The 19,175-nt window shown below is 40.2% G+C and overlaps 1 protein-coding gene across 7 annotated transcripts in view; it reads left to right on the forward strand.

The window, feature by feature from the left end:
• Positions 1-11,174: 11,174 nt before the first annotated feature.
• Positions 11,175-19,175, forward strand: part of LOC140188335 (mesoderm induction early response protein 2-like) — a 105,242-nt gene continuing 97,241 nt past the window's right edge. The window contains exons 1-2 of one of the 7 annotated variants that reach the window (XM_072244487.1): positions 11,175-11,220; positions 17,680-17,835. Coding sequence is in view for 1 of the 7 variants with exons in the window: in XM_072244484.1 (XP_072100585.1) it covers positions 11,212-11,220 (9 nt within the window). In the remaining 6 variants the exon portion in view is untranslated. Of the gene's footprint in view, positions 11,377-12,778; positions 12,812-12,882; positions 12,976-13,148; positions 13,201-17,679; positions 17,836-19,175 lie in introns of those variants that run through there. The other 6 variants (XM_072244485.1, XM_072244489.1, XM_072244490.1 and 3 more) reach the window with 6 other exon arrangements.

The following is a 19,175-nucleotide window of genomic DNA, read 5'->3' on the forward strand; positions in this document are numbered from 1 at the left end:
GGAAAATAATATTCTTTCATACATGCCACCATAGTGTTCAGTTTTTATTAGTTAAATGGTAAAATCTTAAGCATTAAGAAGATATATTTGAATAGGTCAAATAGAACAACAGTCTGTATATGAGTAAGGTGCTTTTAAGAGCAGGAGTATGTTGCATATGACAGGTCTGATGCAGTGTCATGCTCCAACTTGATATTGCAATTCTTTATCTGCCCAACCCCCACACCCACCTTAAAGTTGTTGCTAGTAAAAGCCATTCATGGTTTGCCTTATTTCATCTTTGCACACTGTAAAGAGGTGAATGGAATGTCTTCCTTCTTATTTCATAATATTCACAATTAATATTTTTAGAACATTCTATTTAAATTTGCATTGTACTTGGATAGCTTGCAGCGATTTCAATGAAATTGGCTTAATTGATGTCACGTACAAGTTCTAAAAATATCTTTTCCCTGACACAGTGAAAATAATTTTGCTCATAAACCTCACTGACATAACTCCAGCAGAAACGTTCTTATAATTTGCTGACATATTGTCTCACCCGAGGTATAAGTGATTTGAGCATAAATAAACACTCCCTCCTGCTACTAGTAATACACCCAGAAGTCATATGCTATTATATTCCCTACCCAGAGGAAGATCTGAATTTATTACAATTAGTACATTTTGTGTATTGTATGAAGCATTTCTGTTTGCTGTCTGTGCAGACATATTAATAATCTATATTAAGACTTACGTCTGCGGAGTTTTTCCATTGTTTCTCCAGATTTCTGATACATCTGAAATTAAGCTGGTCAAAACATTTAAATTACCAATGTAGACAAATGCATTAATTAGATAGCACTTACAATGAATCTAATCTACTTGCACTGAAATTGCCTCTATTCAAGAATAAAATCGATTCTATCTCAGGTGAGCAATATTCTAGGTTCAGTATAATGGCTAAAATGGCCCTTGTTTTTATTTAGAGATGGTTTGAAATTTATTCTACACAGATCTCCAACCACAACACACACAACTGAAGAAAAACAATGATACACTTGTATGATATATTTGGCAACGATGAAGAAGATCATTCTGTTAGCAACACATACAAAATGCTGGAGGAACTCAGCAGGTCAGGCAGCATCTATGGAGAAGAATAAACACTTGATGCTTTGGGCCTATACTCTTCATCTGGTCACTTATCATTCCGTTAAATTATTTTCTTAGGAGCTGCAAGTCAGTTAAGCACACCTCCAGTATGGTAATTAATCATAAGATTTCAGATTCAATCTGTGATTGAATGTATTTTGTGTTCATCGTCACATATAAGGCATATGGTATGTATAGTTTCAGACAATTCATGGTAAGTAGAAGGTAGGAAGAGAATAACTTCGGACTTATAGCTCCAAAGCTTCTAACAACATAGGTTTTCTGGTTGTATTTTCTGCTGGAAACTGCTGGCATTGATTGCAGAATTAATTAATAATTCGCTTCTTCGTGTCATGCAATTACCCAAATGGTGAATTAAATGGTCTCCGATCACCCTCCACCTAGCAGCTCTGATGCTCCTACATGGCTTTAAGATCTATGTAATGAAATAGAGTTAGCTGCAGTACAGAGATGAAAAGTCTGCCAAGATTCTCTCGGCTAATCACAGTAAACTGAGCCGAAATGGAAAATCATATGTATGAATATCAGCTAAAGACAGGATTATCTTCCACGGTAATTATCTTCAGGTTGAGCAGCCTAGTAATATTCATTGTTCAGTTTAATTTGTGAAGAACAGTCACTTACACAAGGAAAAGAAGGATTTTTTTTTTTTTGTTTTTGCACACAAAAGGCTGGAGGAACCCACCAGGTCAGGCAGCATCTATGGAGAGGGATGAAGAGTTGATATTACAGCCTGAGTTCCTTCATCGGGAGTGGAAAGAAAGGCGGAAGAAGCAGAATGAAAAGGTGGGGCAAGGGGAAGGAGTACAAACTCGGAAGATAATCGATGAAGATAGGTGAGGGGCAAGTTAGGTGGGTGGGGGAGGGGGACGAAGTGTGAAGCATGGAGATATTAGGTGGAAAAGGTAGAGTACTGGAGAAGAAGGAATCTGATAGGAATGGAGAGTTTTTTGTTAATGTTGGTAAGTGTTCCTTCTGGATGGTATGCATGTATCGATATCTACATCTAAATGCTCATTTACTGGTATGTTATGGTTAGCTCAATTATTATCTAAATGATGTTAGTACTTAAAGTCATAGAACCATTACCACAGGGAAGGAATCTACTCGGCAGAGCAAGTCCATTCTGTCTCTCAGTAGGGAAATTCATTCAGTCCCTTTCTCCAAGTGAGTTACCCAATATATGCTATGTTCCTCTGAGCATGTTGCAGTCTTGCAAATTTAATATTGGATTTTACAATTCACTTTCTCAGTCTTTATCAAAATTGACAATTTCCACTGCCAGTCATCCATCTGCAAAATTGGCTTAGTTTTTCTCAATGTATTTTACAACGTTTACATTTCTTTCTTTGTTTTTCACACTCTCCAATAAGCATAAATTTATTTTCTCTCTTTCACTAACTGCCCCCATTAATGTATTGACTAGACAGCCTATACAATGCTGTCTTCAATCTATTAGAGATATTGCATTTGACCTACCCATCTATCCTTCTATCCATCTTCCTACATCTTCTCTGCAACTTCAAGTTAACTTGATTTCTCTCCTTTCTAGTTCTGATGAAAGATCTTTAACTGGAAATCTCAAATCAGAAATGGTAACTGTTTCTCATCGTATTGAGTACCAATATTGCCTGATTTAAGCATTTTCTGATTATTTTATCTAAGTCAAATAGTCCGGTCATTGAATTAATAGTTGTCTATGGGAGTTTCATGGTTACAAAGTCAAATAATTGTGAGAGGAAGTGTCAAATCGATGGCCATGATTTCCACATTGTAAGAATTACTGCACTTCAGAAGTTCTTCATAAGACCATAAGATATAGAAGCAGAATTACGCCATTTGGCCCACTGAGTATGCTCCGCCATTTCATCACGCCTGATCCATTTTTCCTCTCAGCCCTAATCTTCATGCCCTGACCAATCAAAAATCTATCAACCTCTGCCTTAAATATACATAAAGACTTGGCCTCTACAGCTGCCTGTGGCAAAGAATTCCACAGATTCACCATTCTCTGGCTAAAGAAGTTCCTCCTCATCTCCATTCTAAAAGGAAACCTCTCTGTTCTGAGGTTGTATCCTCTTGTCTTTGACACTCCCACCATAAGAAATATCCTCTTCACATCCACAATATTAAGGCCTTTCACCATTTGGTAGGGTTCAATTAGGTCACCCCTCATTCTTCTAAATTCTAGTGGATAAGCTCCAGAGCCATCAAATGCTCTTCATATGACAAGCCGTTTAATCCTGGAATCATTTTCATGAACCTCCTTTGAACCCCCCTCCTGTCTCAGCACCTCCTTTCTAAGATAAGGGGCCCAAAACTGCTCACAATACTCCAAGTGAGGCCTTACCAGTGTTTTATAAAATCTCTACATTACACACTTGCTTTTACATTCTAGTCCTCTTGAAATGAATGCTAACATTGCATTTTCCTGCCTCAGCACTGACTTAACCTGCAAATTAACCTTTACAGAATACTGCACAAGGACTCCCAAATCCCTTTGTGGCTCAGATTTTTGTATTTTCTCTCCATTTAGAAAATAATCAACCCTTTCATTTCTCCTACAGAAGTGCATGAATATACATTTTCTGATACTGTATTCTATCTGCCACTTATTTGCCCATTCTGCTTAACTGTCTAAGTCCTCTGTACTCTCCCTATTTCCTCAAAACTACTTGCCCCACACCTATTTTGTAATGTCTGCAAACTTTGCAACAAAGCCATCAATTCCATCATCCAAATCATTGACATGAAACGTAAAAGGAATCGGTCCCAACACAGACCTCTGTGGAACATCCACTAGCCACTGGCAGTCAACCAGAAAAGGCTTCCCTTATTCCCACTCTTTGCATCCTGCCAATCAGCCACTGCTTTATCCATGCTAGAATCTTTCTTGTAATACCATGGGCCCGTAGCTTATTGAGCAGCCTCATTTGTGGCACCTTGTCAAAGGCCTTCTGAAAATCCAAGTATACAACATCAACCGATTTTCCTTTTTCTATTCTGCTTGTTATTTCTTCAAAGAATTCCAACAGATTTGTCAGGCAAGATTTTCCCTTGAAGAAACCATGCAGAGTATGACCTATTTTATCATGTGCCTCCAAGAACCCTGAAACCACATCCTTAACAATTGACTCCATCATCTTCTCAACCACTGAGGTCAAACTAACTGACCCATAATTTCCCTTCTTCTTCCTCTCTCCCTTCTTGAAGAGTGGAGTGACATTTTCAAATTTCCAATCTTCTGCAACCATTCCAGAATCTAGTGATTCTTGAAAGATCATTACTAATGTCTCCACAATCTGTTCAGGGGTGCACACCATCTGGTCCAGGTGACTTATTTACCTTCAGACCCTTCAGTTTGTCAAGAACCCTCTCTCCAGTAATGGTATCTTCACACACTTCATGACCCGACACCTGGAACTTGCACCATACTGCTAGTACCTTCCACAGTGAAGACTGATGAAAAATAGTTATTCAGTTCAAGTGTCATTTTATTGTCCCCCATTACTACCTCTCCAGCATCGTTTCCCAGTAGTCCAATATCTACTCTTGCCTCTCTTTTACACTTTGTGTATCTGAAGAAACTTCTGGCATCCTATTTAGGCTGTGAAGCATTTTAGAACATCAGAGATGCCAAAGATTCACGAGACTTTCCTTCTTTCTTTTTTTATTTTCTTGATTCTTTCTTACAATTTTCTCTTCCTTATTTTCTTTTTTTTAAACCAGTGAGTACGACTTCTGATCAACTCTATTGCCGTGGCAAGATTATTTCCTATTTCAACATTAACTGCATTGACACTGGCCAGTGTTATCAACACATTCTCTTCACCCCAAAACTCCTTATCCCTGGTTGTGTTACTTATAAATTTAGTTTCTCCAAGACTCTCTTCACATGTCTTCTGACAAGCTGTACAAATTCATCCTGAAATACTGTATATTCCTCACTTTTACACTGAACCCAATCGCCTATCACCTTGTCATCACTGAACTGTCCTCTGAGAAAATTTAAAACCCTTATTATCTTTAGAGACTCACTCCTTCCTAATGACACAACTTCTGTAACCTTTGCATGTCTGCTCCTCTATTTGATTCTCCGCCGTTTATCTTTCTCTCACTTTCCTTTTATTCCATCAGGTCAGACTATTCAAAACTTGTATTCTGCTTTTCTTTTGCCATTGTCAGAGCTTAAATGTACAAATTATTGGCCATTACGACAGTTATTATGACTGCAAAGCTATCTGTATAAAAGACCTTCCTTGAGTTGTTAATGGTGCTATATAAAGTCATGTCTTTATTTCTTCAGCTTTTTGTTATTTAATTTTGTGTAGATATCGTATGAGACCCCCATGAAAAATCTTATTTCTCGCCTGATTCATTTTCCATGTTTACTATTCAATATCTCTAACTGACACATGTTCCTGATGACGGGCCTCAGCCTGAAGCGTGGACTCATTATTCCTCTCCATAGATGCTGCCTGACCTGCTGAGTTCCTCCAGCATTTTGAGTATTACTCTGGATTTCCAGCATCTGCAGAGTCTCCTGTGCAACATTCCCCCTCACAATTGTTAACTTTGCAACTATGATATACTTTGCCACATGAAAATAAAAGGACAATAATTTATTTTTGTCTTTATCTTTAAAGTAAGTTTTTAGCAAACCGATTATTTCAGAGGGAAGGAAAACATTAACTTCTGCACATAGATGGAACCTAGCATCTTAAGCACTACATGGCCAGATAAAAAAGGACTTTCATGTAAAACACCCATTCATTGTGGTTTGAAAAATAAATAATTTACATTTCAACTATTTAAATAAAAATACAGTTACAAGTTAATTTGCTATTTTATTTTTAAAATGTACCATTTTATTTAAAGACACAGCAAGGAATAGGCCTTTCCAGCCCATCGAGGCACAATGGCCAGCAACCCACCTATTTAACCCTAGCCTAATTACAGGATAATTTACAATTACCCATTAACCTACTAACCGGTACGTCTTTGCAGTGTGAGAGGAAACCCACACAATTCATGTGAAGAAGGCACAAACTTCTTATTTGTAGCACCTGAACTCCAGAACACCCAAGCTGTCATGGTGTCGGGCACCCTAGCTGCTATGTTACCATAGTGCCCCTCTAATACAGCAGATCTCCAGACAAAATATCATAGTACTAATAAGTTTACTCTCTGAAAACTTGTGTAATCAGGATTCCCAAAGTGCACTAAGAGTTTCCAGTGGTTGACATTTAGGGTTCTTTACACTACCGGTGTTACTTTCCTCTTCCTTTTTTCCCCCTTTTCACGCCTTGTGGCACATCGGGAGGCATTTTTTTTTTGCCATTTCCTTAGCCCTTATCTGTTTTTTTACGAGGCCGAGTTGGTAGTTCAACATGCAACCCAGCATGGATGGAAAGCGTGCAAGGAGCCAGCCAGATTTGAACCTGGGACCACTCACCAGGACTCCAGTGCTGTTGTCATTACTTTCCTGTGCTGTCCCAATAACCCTCAAAGATTTTAACATTTAAACATATTGAGTGGCAGTGAACATTCCTACAAATATATTTTTCATGTGCTAACAAATATCCAGTGTGCGTCCAATACTTAAAATATTCAACTCTTGCAGTTAAAGCAACTTGATATTCCAGTGCAGTATTTTGACCTGAAATGGTGACAATTCCTTTACCACTCCAGTTGCATGACCCACTGACCTTCTCCAGCAGGTTGTATGTGGCTAAAATAAAACTTGCAGCACTTCTAGGAGACGCAAGAGACTGCTGATGCCTGAATCAAGAAAAAAGCAGGTGGAGGAACTAAGCAGGTGCAGGATTTTGACCGGAAGCATAGATGTTTCCTTTCCTCTGACAGGTGCTTCTCAACCCATTGAGTTCCTCCAGCGGATTACTTGTTGGATGCTTTTTATACTGTTCATCTCATTCCACACTTCCTATTTGTGATTTTGAGTGTAAGTTGTCATTCCTGGTGTTGTGGAATTTGTCACCAGGAATAGCTTATCTTAGTTCTGTTTCATGATACGGCAACAATATAACCATATAACAATTACAGGACAGAAACAGGCCATCTTGGCCCTTCTGGTCCACGCCAAACCCTTACTCTGACCTAGTCCCACTGACCTGCACTCAGCCCATAACCCTCCATTCCTTTCCTGTCCATATAGCTATCCAATTTAACTTTAAATGACAACATCAAACCTGCCTCAACCACTTCTGCTGGAAGTTCGTTCCGCACAGCTACCACTCTCTGAGTAAAGAAGTTCCCCCTTATGTTACCCCTAAACTTTTGCCCTTTAACTCTCAACTCATGTCCTCTTGTTTGAATCTCCCCCACTCTCAATGGAAAAAGCCTATCCACATCAACTCTACCTATTCCCCTCAATTTTAGGTACCTCTATCAAGTCCCCCCTCAACCTTCTATGCTCCAAAGAATAAAGACCCAACTTGTTCAACACTTCTCTGTAACTTAGGAGATGAAACCCAGGTAAGATTCTAGTAAATCTTCTCTGTACTCTCTCTATTTTGTTGACATCTTTCCTATAATTCGGTGACCAGAACTGTACACAATACTCCAAATTTGGCCTTACCAATGCCTTGTACAATTTCAACATTACATCCCAACTCCTATACTCAATGCTTTGATTTATAAAGGCCAGCATACCAAAAGCTTTCTTCACCACCCTATCCACATGAGATTCCACCTTCAGGGAACTATGCACCATTATTCCTAGATCCCTCTGTTCTACTGCATTCTTCAATGCCCTACCATTTACCATGTATGTCCTATTTTGTTTAGTCCTACCAAAATGTAGCACCTCACATTTATCAGCATTAAACTCCACCTGCCATCTTTCAGCCCACTCTTCTAACTGGCCTAAATCTCTCTGCAAGCTTTGAAAACCTACTTCATTATCCACAACTCCACCTATTTTAGTATCATCTGCATACTTGCTAATCTAATTTACCACTCCACCATCCAGATCATTAATATATATGACAAACAACAATGGACCCAGTATAGATCCCTAAGGCACACTACTTGTCACTGGCCTCCAATCTGACGAACGGTTATCCACCACTACTCTCCGGCGTCTCCCATCCAGCCACTGCTGAATCCATTTTTACTACTTCAATATTAATACCTAATGATTGAACCTTCCTAACTAACCTTCTGTGTGGAACCTTGTCAAAGGCCTTACTTAAGTCCATATAGACAACATCCACCGCTTTACCCTCGTCAACTTTCCTAGTAACCTGTTCAAAAAATTCAATAACATTTGTCAAACATGACTTTCCACACACAAATCCATGTTGACAGTTCCTAATCAGACCCTGTCTATCCAGATCATTATATATACCATCTCTAAGAATACTTTCCATCAATTTACCCACTACTGACGTCAAATTCACAGGCTGATAATTGCTAGGTTTACTCTTAGAACCCTTTTTAAACAATGGAACAACATGAGCAATACACCAATCCTCCAGCACCATCCCCGTTTCTAATGACATTTGAAATATTTCTGTCAGAGTCCCTGCTATTTCCACACTAACTTCCCTCAAGGTCCTAGGGAATATCCTGTCAGGACCCAGAGACTTACCCACTTTTATGTTCCTTAAAAGCGCCAGTACTTCTTCTTCTTTAATCATCATAGTTTCCATAACTACCCTACTTGTTTTCCTTACCTTACACAATTCAATATCCTTCTCCTTAGAGAATATCGAAGAAAAGAAATTGTTCAAAATCTCCCCCATCTCTTTTGGCTCCGTACATAGCCTTCCACTCTGATTCTCTAAGGGACCAATTTTATCCCTCACTATCCTTTTGCTATTAATATAACTGTAGAAACCCTCTGGATTTATTTTCACCTTATTTGCCAAAGCAACCTCATATCTTCTTTTAGCTTTTCTAATTTCTTTCTTAAGATTCTTTTTACATTCTTTATATTCATCAAGCACCTCATTTGCTCCATGCTGCCTATATTTATTGTAGATCTCTCTCTTTTTCTGAACCAAGCTTCTAATATCCCTTGAAAACCATGGCTCTCTCAAACTTTTAACCTAACAGGAACATAAAGATTCTGTACCTCAAAATTTCACCTTTAAATGACCTCCATTTCTCTATTATATCCTTCCCATAAAACAAATTGTCCCAATCCACTCCTCCTAAATCCTTTCACATCTCCTCAAAGTTAGCCTTTCTCCAATCAAAAATCTCAACTCTGGGTCCAGTCCTATCCTTCTCCATAATTATACTGAAACTAATGGCATTGTGATCACTGGACCCGAAGTGCTCCCCAACACATATCTCCATCACCTGACCTATCTCATTCCCTAACAGGAAATCTAACACTGCCTCTTCTCTGGTTGGTACCTCTATGTATTGCCACAAAAAACTATCTTGCACACATTTTACAAACTCTAAACCATCCAGCCCTTTCACAGAATGGGTTTCCCAGTTTATGTGTGGAAAATCAAAATCTCCGACAATCACAACCTTGTGCTTACTACAAATATCTGCTATCTCCTTAAAATTTTCTCCTCCAATTCTCGCTCCCCATTAGGTGGTCTATAGTACACCCCTATAAGCGTTACTACACCTTTCCCATTCCTCAATTCCAGCCAAATAGCCTCCCTATATGAGCCCTCTAACCTATCCTGCCAAAGCACCGCTGTAATATTTTCTCTGACAAGCAATGCAACACCTCCTCATCTTGCCCCTCCGATTCTATCACACCTGAAGCAATGAAATCCGGAAATATTTAGTTGCCAATCACACCCTTCCTGCAACCATGTTTCACTAATAGCTACAACATCATATTTCCAGGTATCAATCCATGCTCTAAGCTTATCCGCCTTTCTTACAATGCTCCTAGCATTAAACTAGATGCATTTAAGAAATTCTCCACCTTTTACTCTCTGTTTATCCCTAATAGTGTAAACAACATTGTTATCTTTTTCTTTCTTCTCTCCTACATCTTCGGTCTGAGTGCTCCCGTTCTCTGTCCCCCGCCTGTCCTCCCCCACACAGTCTACTAGCTTTCTCTATTTGTGAACTAACCTCCTCTCTCCTAGTCTCTTCAATTTGATTCCCACCTCCCAACCATTCTAGTTTAAAGTCTCCCCAGTAGCCTTCGCAAATCTCCCCGCCAGGATATTGGTCTCCCTGCTGGAGGAACTCAGATGGCCAAGTGGCATGTGTGTGTGTGTGTGTGTGTGTGTGTGTGAATCGTTGTATCTTATGTCTCTCTGTTTGATGATGCTGTTTCCAAACACTGTCTCAGCGACACAAGATACTGCAGATGCTGAAATCTGACACAAAGGTACTGGAGGAACTCAGCAGGTCAGGCAGCATCTGTGGAGAGGATTGGGCAGTCTATGTTTCAGGTTGAGACTCTTCAGTTAGTGCCTCATGTAGATACTTCCGATGGTGGGAAAGACTGTCCTTGTGGGCTAAGTCCGCTTCTTACTCATTTCACAAGATCTCCACTATCCAGACCATGTCATTTTCTCACAGCTTCCACAGCTGCTGAAACCTTACAACACCAAGTTCAACAACATCTTGAATCATTTGGTTCTTGAATCATCTGGCACAACCCTAATCATCACCTCAGTGTAACAACACTACGAACAGTTTGCAATAAAATGGGCTCTGTTTTGTTCCGATTGTGCTTTTTCTTGTAAAAATTGTGGTTTATGTTTTTTTCTTGTGAATACCGTGATACTGCTGTATGTATTTCATTGCACCTGTGCCTGCGTGTACTTGTGCACACAACAATAAACTCCATTTCGACTTCATTGACTTAGCAGCATTTTTCCGCTGTATTTTAGACTTCTCAAAGAGGTGTGTGTGTGTGTGTGGGGAGGGGGAAGATATCCTCTTTAAACGCAAGCAAGGCACCACTCCGCCCCCGATGACACCGCCGCCTCCTCCCTGCTGATCGGTTGCAGTTCCTGTCGCTGCCAGAAACGGCGCTGCTGAGCGCCCGGCGACTTCACATCCGGGCACGGGCGCTCGGATCTCCCAGGCAGAGACAGAAACAATATGGCGGAGGTGAGGCGGCGAAAGAGCTGGTTTTACCCCGATGTGATTTAATGACGGCGGCCGCGTACTTACCGGCTCCCCGAGCGGCCGGCTGTTGAGGTGTAGGTCGAGGTGGCGGAGCTTGAAGCGCTGGGGTTGTTGGATTTTGGAGCCGGCGGGGTGCAGGTATTGACGGCGAGTGATTTTGCATCGAGGGAGGGGGGTGATGGTGGGTGGGGGGCGCGAGCGCCTGTCCCGGCCGGGCTCGAGCTGACAGCTGCCCGCGCGTACTGCGCCTGCGCGTCATCCAACTCTCTGTTTGTAAACTTCGTGCCACATTGCGCTGTGTGTGTGTGTGTGTGTGTGTGTGTGTTGGAATGAGACCGCGGGTTTGCCTTACGTGCAATGCCGGTAGCTATCTGTATCGTACGCGATTAATTGCTAGTGTAATGCACACTTTGCCGTTTGCGCACACCTAAGTACAGAAGCGAGTGGACGCGCAATACATGTTTTAGTAAATTGTGTGGCCACTTACATATATTTTATTTGGGTGTGCGCATGTGCATGCAAGAGTGCGTATCTTTAAGAAAATCCTTTAAAAAAAAGCTGCAATGTGCGATAAAAGCCGGAAATGTTCAGCAGGTCAGGCCGCTTCTATGGAAGAGGAACTGTCAACGTTTCAGATCGAAGACCCTCCGTGTACTGACCTGGGGGGGGGGGGATAGGTTTAGGGCGAAGGGTCTTCAACACGAAATGTTGACTTTGCTCTTCTCGCAGGTGCGGCCTGATCTGCCGAATATTTCCAGTGTTGATTGTGTATATTTACGCACGGTTGTGTATGTGTGCACGTGTTCATACTTGTGTTGATGTTCTTTAAGTTTGTGTGTACAAACGCACTTGTGGATGAGTATGTGTGCAAACATAAACTGCACGTATTTATTTGCGCATTCCGAGGCAAAAAGGATCTGAGATTTTGCTTGCAGTTGGTTCTTAACCAAATGTTGTTAACTCATCAGTGGAATTATCTTTCAATTCATTGTGCATCTGTATAGTGGCATGATGCACGTAGTAAAATATATGAAAGATTGAGCTTTTTTTGTCGCGATCGACTTCCGATTCTTCTAAAATAAAGCAAAAACTTATAATCTTCCATTGCTCTTTTCCCCCTCCCAAGGAAGTTCATTTCAGACCGTATTACTTTTCTATACGGCCTGTCTGAGTCTGTGTGTCAAATGTGAGTTGGCAAGGCGATGAGCAATCAACGGGTTGAGAAGAATTTGTTGGGAATGGGAAGAAATTGCCGGCGTTTCGGGTTAAAATCTTTCATCAAGAAGGTTTTTTTTGTAAAATTATAGTTGTTAAGAGCGGTAAAGGAGTTTTGAAAACTTGTCTGTTGGCTTGCGATTGGATGACTTATTTCTGTCGCTAAATTCCATTATGTTATAGTCAATGCAATGCTCGTTGCGCAAGTCTGGTCCTACAACGATAATAATGGACATTATTTCATCACAGTTGTACGTGATAAACTCTGTCTAGTTGTGTAAATGACGTAAGACAGGCAAACTGAATCGCATTGTGCAGTTGAGTGAAGAAATGTGTCAAAGCAGCTGAAGTACACATGGTACGGAAGATTGTTACGAGATTCAAAAACCGGTTTAATACGTGAAAGTTGTTTTTATTTAAAAATCATTATCGTTAAGATCCGAACTCTGGGAAGAGCTGCGACATGCGACAGAATGGCATTGTAGAAACGTGAAAGTCCAATGTAAAACCCCTCATGGCAGAGTGAGAAAAATGATTAATCTCATAATCATTTGATTTAAAATGTGATAAACGATGACGCAGTTGAGTGTGGCGCTAAGGTTCAAATTTCCGACTTGGGTGCTTTTGTGTGGAGTTTGTATGTTCTCCCTGTGACTTACCTCTGGGTGTTCTGGTTTCCAACCATATCCGAAAGACGTACGTTTTTTCAGGTTACAAGACCATTATAAATTACACCTATTTATATAGGTAAGCGGCAGATTCTGTGGGGAGTTGCTCAGAATATCGGTAGAGTTAATGGGTGGTTGATAGTTGCTGCGACTCTGTGGTCTAGAAGGGTTTGTTTCCGTGCTGTATCTCTCTGACTCAATGAACTCTATAATCACAACTTATATCAGGACTAGTCATAATTTCCACCAATATTCTAATAGCAGCCTTGCCTCCTGCATCGATGTCTACAGCATAGTTGTTAATGGGTGAAAAGTGCAAGGTGTTTTGTTTGTGTTTTGTTGTACAGCTATGCATTTTCATTTTGAGTTTTCTGGAGTAATTATTAAATAATAGTCAGCAAAGTATGCAAAAAGTATGCATATTTGAGTGCACATCTGTGCTGAAATATAAGAAAGCTGAGTTAGATATAATGAAATGGATGTTTTAATTAGCTAACTGACAACCTGGACTAGATTGGTTTGGTTTTTGGTTCTTGATCCTCCAAAATATTCCGCATGGAATTTAAACTGGAGGTGGCGGAGGTAGTGATGATAATATTAATAATAATAATATATAGTAATAAATATAGATGATGCAATGGAATCCCATTTCAACCAAAATACACTTTTGTTTGAGGTAACATTAAATCTACATTTATTGAATAAACCTTAGAAGATAGTTGGACCCTCTTGAACTATTACAGTAGCTTGTGTTATAGATTCTGACCCAGCAGCAATAAGAAACAGGCATGGATACCCTTTAAGTTATGGTTTATAACTTAAAGGGGAACTTGTACTGTATATTTTCTTTTCTATAGCAATTGTAGAATTAGAGTTTTAAAATGTTCAAATTCAGACAAATTGTTATAGAATTTCAGACTTGCTCAACTAGTTTTTTTATTCATTCATCTGGTGTAGTTGTTAATATCCTTGAGAAGACACTGGTGAGTGTCTGTCAAGCCACTGTGGTTACAAGTCAATGTGAAGATATGGATTTTGCCCCAGCAGCAATGAATGAACCGTTGTATTTTTCTAGAACTTGATGATATGTGATGTGGAGTGAAACTGGCATTGTGGATCAGCCATGATGAAATGGCGGAGCAGACTGGATGGGCCAAATGGCCTAATTCCGCTTCTGTACCTTGTCTTGATATGGTGTTTTTTTGTTAGGTGGCAGATATTACAGATCTGGAAGGCATTGGCAAAATTACCTTGACAAATAATTGTAATGTGTCTTGTAGGTATGGTGCCCCTATTCATGCAGCTAGTAGTGAAGTTATAGTTTGTAGGGGGTTGGTAGAATGTGGTGGGAGTTGTTGAAAATGTGAGGAGAATGGAAGAAAATGAAGTGGAGAGTTTGCGTAAATGAGTTGATGGAGGTTGGCGTGAATGAGTTGATGGTGGTTGGCATTTAATGGGTTGACAATGGGATGGTGTAGATGGGTTGATTATGGTTGGTGCAGACTCTGGGCTGAAGGACCTGTTTACATTCTGTATGACTCCATGATGCACACTGTAGTCTCAGTACACCACTGGATGATTGAATATTTTTAACAGATGTAAATAAGCTTCTCATGTTATTGGGGCTGTACTCTTAAAGATGAGCTTTATTTGTCTCACGTACTGTACGTGAAAACATACATTGAAATGCGTTGTTTGCATAAAGAGTCGCAGAAGGTGCTGATGGAATCCACAAGTGTTGTCGTTCAGGAGCCAGCATAATATGCCCACAACTTACTAACCCTTAATACCTGGACGTATTTGGAATGTGTGAGGAAACCGGAGCACTCAGAAGAAACCCGCACGGTCATGGAGAGAGCATAGAAGCTCCTCACGGGCAGTGTCGGGAACTGAACCCTTATGCAATCGCTGGCGCTATAAAGCATTATGCTATCCACTATGCTACTGTCTACACCCCTCCCCACATACATGTTCGTATAAATGAAGTATATTCTGTCACTCTCGATGTATGCCTTCTGATTGATGCAACTTTGGGGAGTTTAGAAACAAGTTATTTGCTGTGTAATGCTCAATTTTTATCTGCTCTTGAAGGGATGGTGTCCGTTGTCTATCTAGTAGTGTTTCTGGTCAATGGAGATGTATTTTGTATGGATAGTGGAAGATGGTAGCATTTTAGTTTATTTAAATCCAAGCTCTGCAATATTAACACATCTGGTCACAAGTATTTTGTAGGTAATAAAACAACTATTTGGTAGAAGTAACTCGGTGAATATTTCATCCTCAATGAAGGTGGAAACTAGCATATGAATATTGAGGAAAAAATTAAAACATTTGCAACCACGTTCATCCAGAACTGCTAACTAGATCCAGTTATCTGCTGATAGCACCTGATCCAGCCAAGACTATGGGACCAAACAACATCTCAGCTGTAGTTCTGAAGAATGCTCCAGAACTAGCTGCACCTCTGGTCAAGATGTTCCAGTACAGTTATGAAAATTACATATATCTAACAATATAGAAGATTTATCCAGGTATCTCCTTTTTGTCGAAAGTAGGAATATCCAGCTTTCAGGTGCTCTTATAGACTGATACATCAGGAAAAATTGGATTACTGCAAAAGACATTGAAGTTTTTATGATTTTGTGCTCAGGTGTTTTTTCCCCTTAGTTCCTCTCATTTCTTACCATTGGCAGATTAATATTGCCTTTCTTGATTTGCCTAGCTTCATCAGCAGTGATGTTATATTGGCTGTTTTGCTCATAGACATTGAGGTGCGCTGCATACGGTAGATTCTGTGCCCTTGTTCGCTTCAGTACTTCTTCCAGATGGTCCTCGATGAGTATGAGTATTGATTCATTATCTGAGGTATGTGGTGGAATCAACAGGAAACTTTGTTACTCAGAATTGGATTCAGATTTAACATCACCGGCATATGTTGTGAAATTGGTTGACTTTGCAGCAGTAGTACAGTGCATTACATAATGCTAGAGGAAAAAGCATGAATTACTATATATAAAATGTTTATGTATATTTAAATAAGTAGTGCCAAAATAGAAATAAAAAAGTAATTAGGCAGTGTTCATGGGTTCAATGACGATTCAGAAATCAATTGCAGAAAACTCTGCTCCTGAATTGTTGAGTGTGTGCCTTCAGGCTTCTGTACCTCCTTCCTGATGGTAGCATGACCTGGGGTCTTTAATGATGGATGCTGCCTTATTAATCAATCCTAGAAGATGTCCTGGATACTGTGGAAGCTAGTGCCCATGATGGAGTGGACTAAAGGTTGATTTATACTTCTGTGTCAAATCAACGCTGTAGGTACGGCGTTGCCGCAAACCCTATGCAGGGCCTACGCAGATCCCTACGCCGTAGCCTGACGCACACCTCTCCCAAATGTAACTACGCGTTGCGGCAACGCAGACTGGAACAACTGTGATTGGTCTGCTTGATAGCATCGCATTTCCTCCTACGCTGCAATAGCTTCCCATTGGGTGACTGAAGGGCAGGGAAGGTACTCTGGCTGCAATCCTTCCCATAAAGCTTTACAGACCTCCGAAATTATGGAGGACACATTTCGCTTTTACAAAAAAAGACACTGGCTTTAAACTTGTTTACCCCGAGAAAGACTACCATGACCATGAAGCCTTGCAAGGGCAGGTGTGTATGCATGCACAACGAGCGTGAATTGCAGAGCGACACACACACCAACGCACAAGTATAAATGCTCACAGTGTGCGTAGGCCACTTGCGTAGGTTACGGTGTCAATTTGACGCAGAAATGTAAATCAACCTTAAGTTTACAACTCTCTGCAGCTTATTTCAATCCTGTGCTTTGCCCCTCTCCATACTAGATGGTGATGAAGGCAGTTAAAATGCTCTCCATGGTATATCTGTAGAAATTTGTGAGTTGGTGATATACCAAATCTCAAACTCCGAATGACATATAGTCACTGTTGTGTCTTCTTTGCAACTGTATCGATATTTTGAGTCCAGGATAGATCCTGAGAGATAATTATACCTAGGAACTTGAAATTGCTCACTCTTTCCACTTCTGATCCCTCCATGTGGACTGGTATGTGTTCCCTCATCTTACCCTTTCTGAAGTCCACATTCAGTTCTTTGATGGTATTGACATTGAGTGATTAATATGAAGTGATGTGGACACCCTGGTCCACTCTTCCAAACTGCATCGTTGTGTTACTACCTCTTCTACCATAATGAAGCACTGACAGCAGCAAATTTAGGCAGCTCGTCACTTCATGCTTGTGAGAGAAATCTTTTGGTCAACTGGAAGATCTATTTAGTGCATAGTTTAGTGCCGTGCAGCACATTTTTCTCTAATGGGCTGAATGATGCTGATGGCTAATGGGCAGTTTTGAAGTGAACTGCCAGTATGTGCCAGTGGGCATGTCTGCATGTCCCTTAATTAGATTTCACCACACTATAGCACAGATAAATGGAATACGATGGTATGAATGCAAATAAATGTTTTACAATTTATATTTTTAAATTGTGTTTAAATTATTTGAGATTTAACATTTTTAATTCCTTTGGATAGATTACTTCAACTATTTATGGGAATCTCTGACCAAGATGACAGAAGGGCATCTGCAGGGGATCTGTTTGCACTGCCTCAGGCCTAGTTGTCGCTTACAACTAGTCCACCTTGAACAATCATTGCAGTGTGGCTGGAAAATGGGCACCCTGTTGGGAGGTGAGCATAACATACTGATTGGATCCTGCATCTTCCAGCCCAATACCTCACTATAGCATTTTGATAAAACTAATTTTCACAAGGCATTTATGTCAGTCACATTGTGGTGGGTCTGTGGTCACTGGCGAAGTCAGATAAGGACAGCAGATTTTCATCCTTGGAGTTTTTTTTATTGCAGTCATCACTTTTATTGATGCTATCTTTTTATTCCAGGTTGTTTAATTAAGTGAATTTAAATTCCCCAGCTCCTGTGGTAGAGTCTGAGCTCGTAATTCCAGATCTTCCATTCAAGTCTCTGGCATACTAATTCTGCAACTCAATCACTACTAAAGTGTGCACAATCTTTTGATACATTATGTGATGAGGTATTGTTCAAATGAATGGCTTTTATTCTTTTTTAAAAAATTGCTAATGTGTATATTGAAACCACACATTAAAAGTAGGAGAATTAGAATAACACTTCAATTATTTTATTTTATTTTATTTAGAGATATAGCACGGAGCGGGTCCTTTCAGCCCCTTCGATGCACACCACCCAGCAGCCCACATATTTAACGCTAACCTAATCACAGGACAATATATAATAACCATTTACCTACTAACCAATATGGCTTGGGACTGTGGGAGGAAACCGGAGGACTCGGAGAAAACCCATGGGGAGGACGTACAGATGATGTTGGTATTGAACTCCGAACTCCGATGCTCCAAGTTGTAATAGTCTCGTGCCAACCACTGCACTACCATGGTGCCCAATTATGTTCTATTAAAACACTTTATTTTATATCTTTGAAGAAATAATTAAAGGTTATAATGTGTATGTACTTTGTCTATCTTGAACAAAGTGGTAAAGTCTGCGTAACAGAACCTTGCTGCACAGGAGAGTATTAAGCTGGGTACAGTTTTCAAGAGCTATGGAGTTGCCCCTTAATGAAGGCAGACATTGGTGATAAAATTCATCATCTTCACTGTTAGAAGTGCTTTGGTTGAATTTTGAAGCATATTTAAAAATAGAATTCTCAGACTTGGCTGAGAACTCATAGAATAGGCTTGACAGCAGTGATCCATACCTGCCTTTGTGTTCTGAGACTTGGATTATCTACAGCAGGATCAGAAGGCACTGCAAAAATCTTACTAACACTGTTTCTGTAAAATCCTCTAAATTTACTGGAGGGATAGGTGAACCAAAGGAAGTGACTTCTATCAGATCAAAGACTCCAGCATTGTGTTAGTGGCCTCTGTTGGTCGTGGTCGACCATGGGTACTGCGCCTTTGGTAGTCACTGGTTGGAGTGGCCTCTCCAGGGCACAAACATTGAGACCCTGATTACTCACTTAGCTGAG

Source organism: Mobula birostris, chromosome 26, assembly GCF_030028105.1.
Source record: "Mobula birostris isolate sMobBir1 chromosome 26, sMobBir1.hap1, whole genome shotgun sequence".
NCBI classification, from domain to species: Eukaryota; Metazoa; Chordata; class Chondrichthyes; order Myliobatiformes; family Myliobatidae; genus Mobula; species Mobula birostris.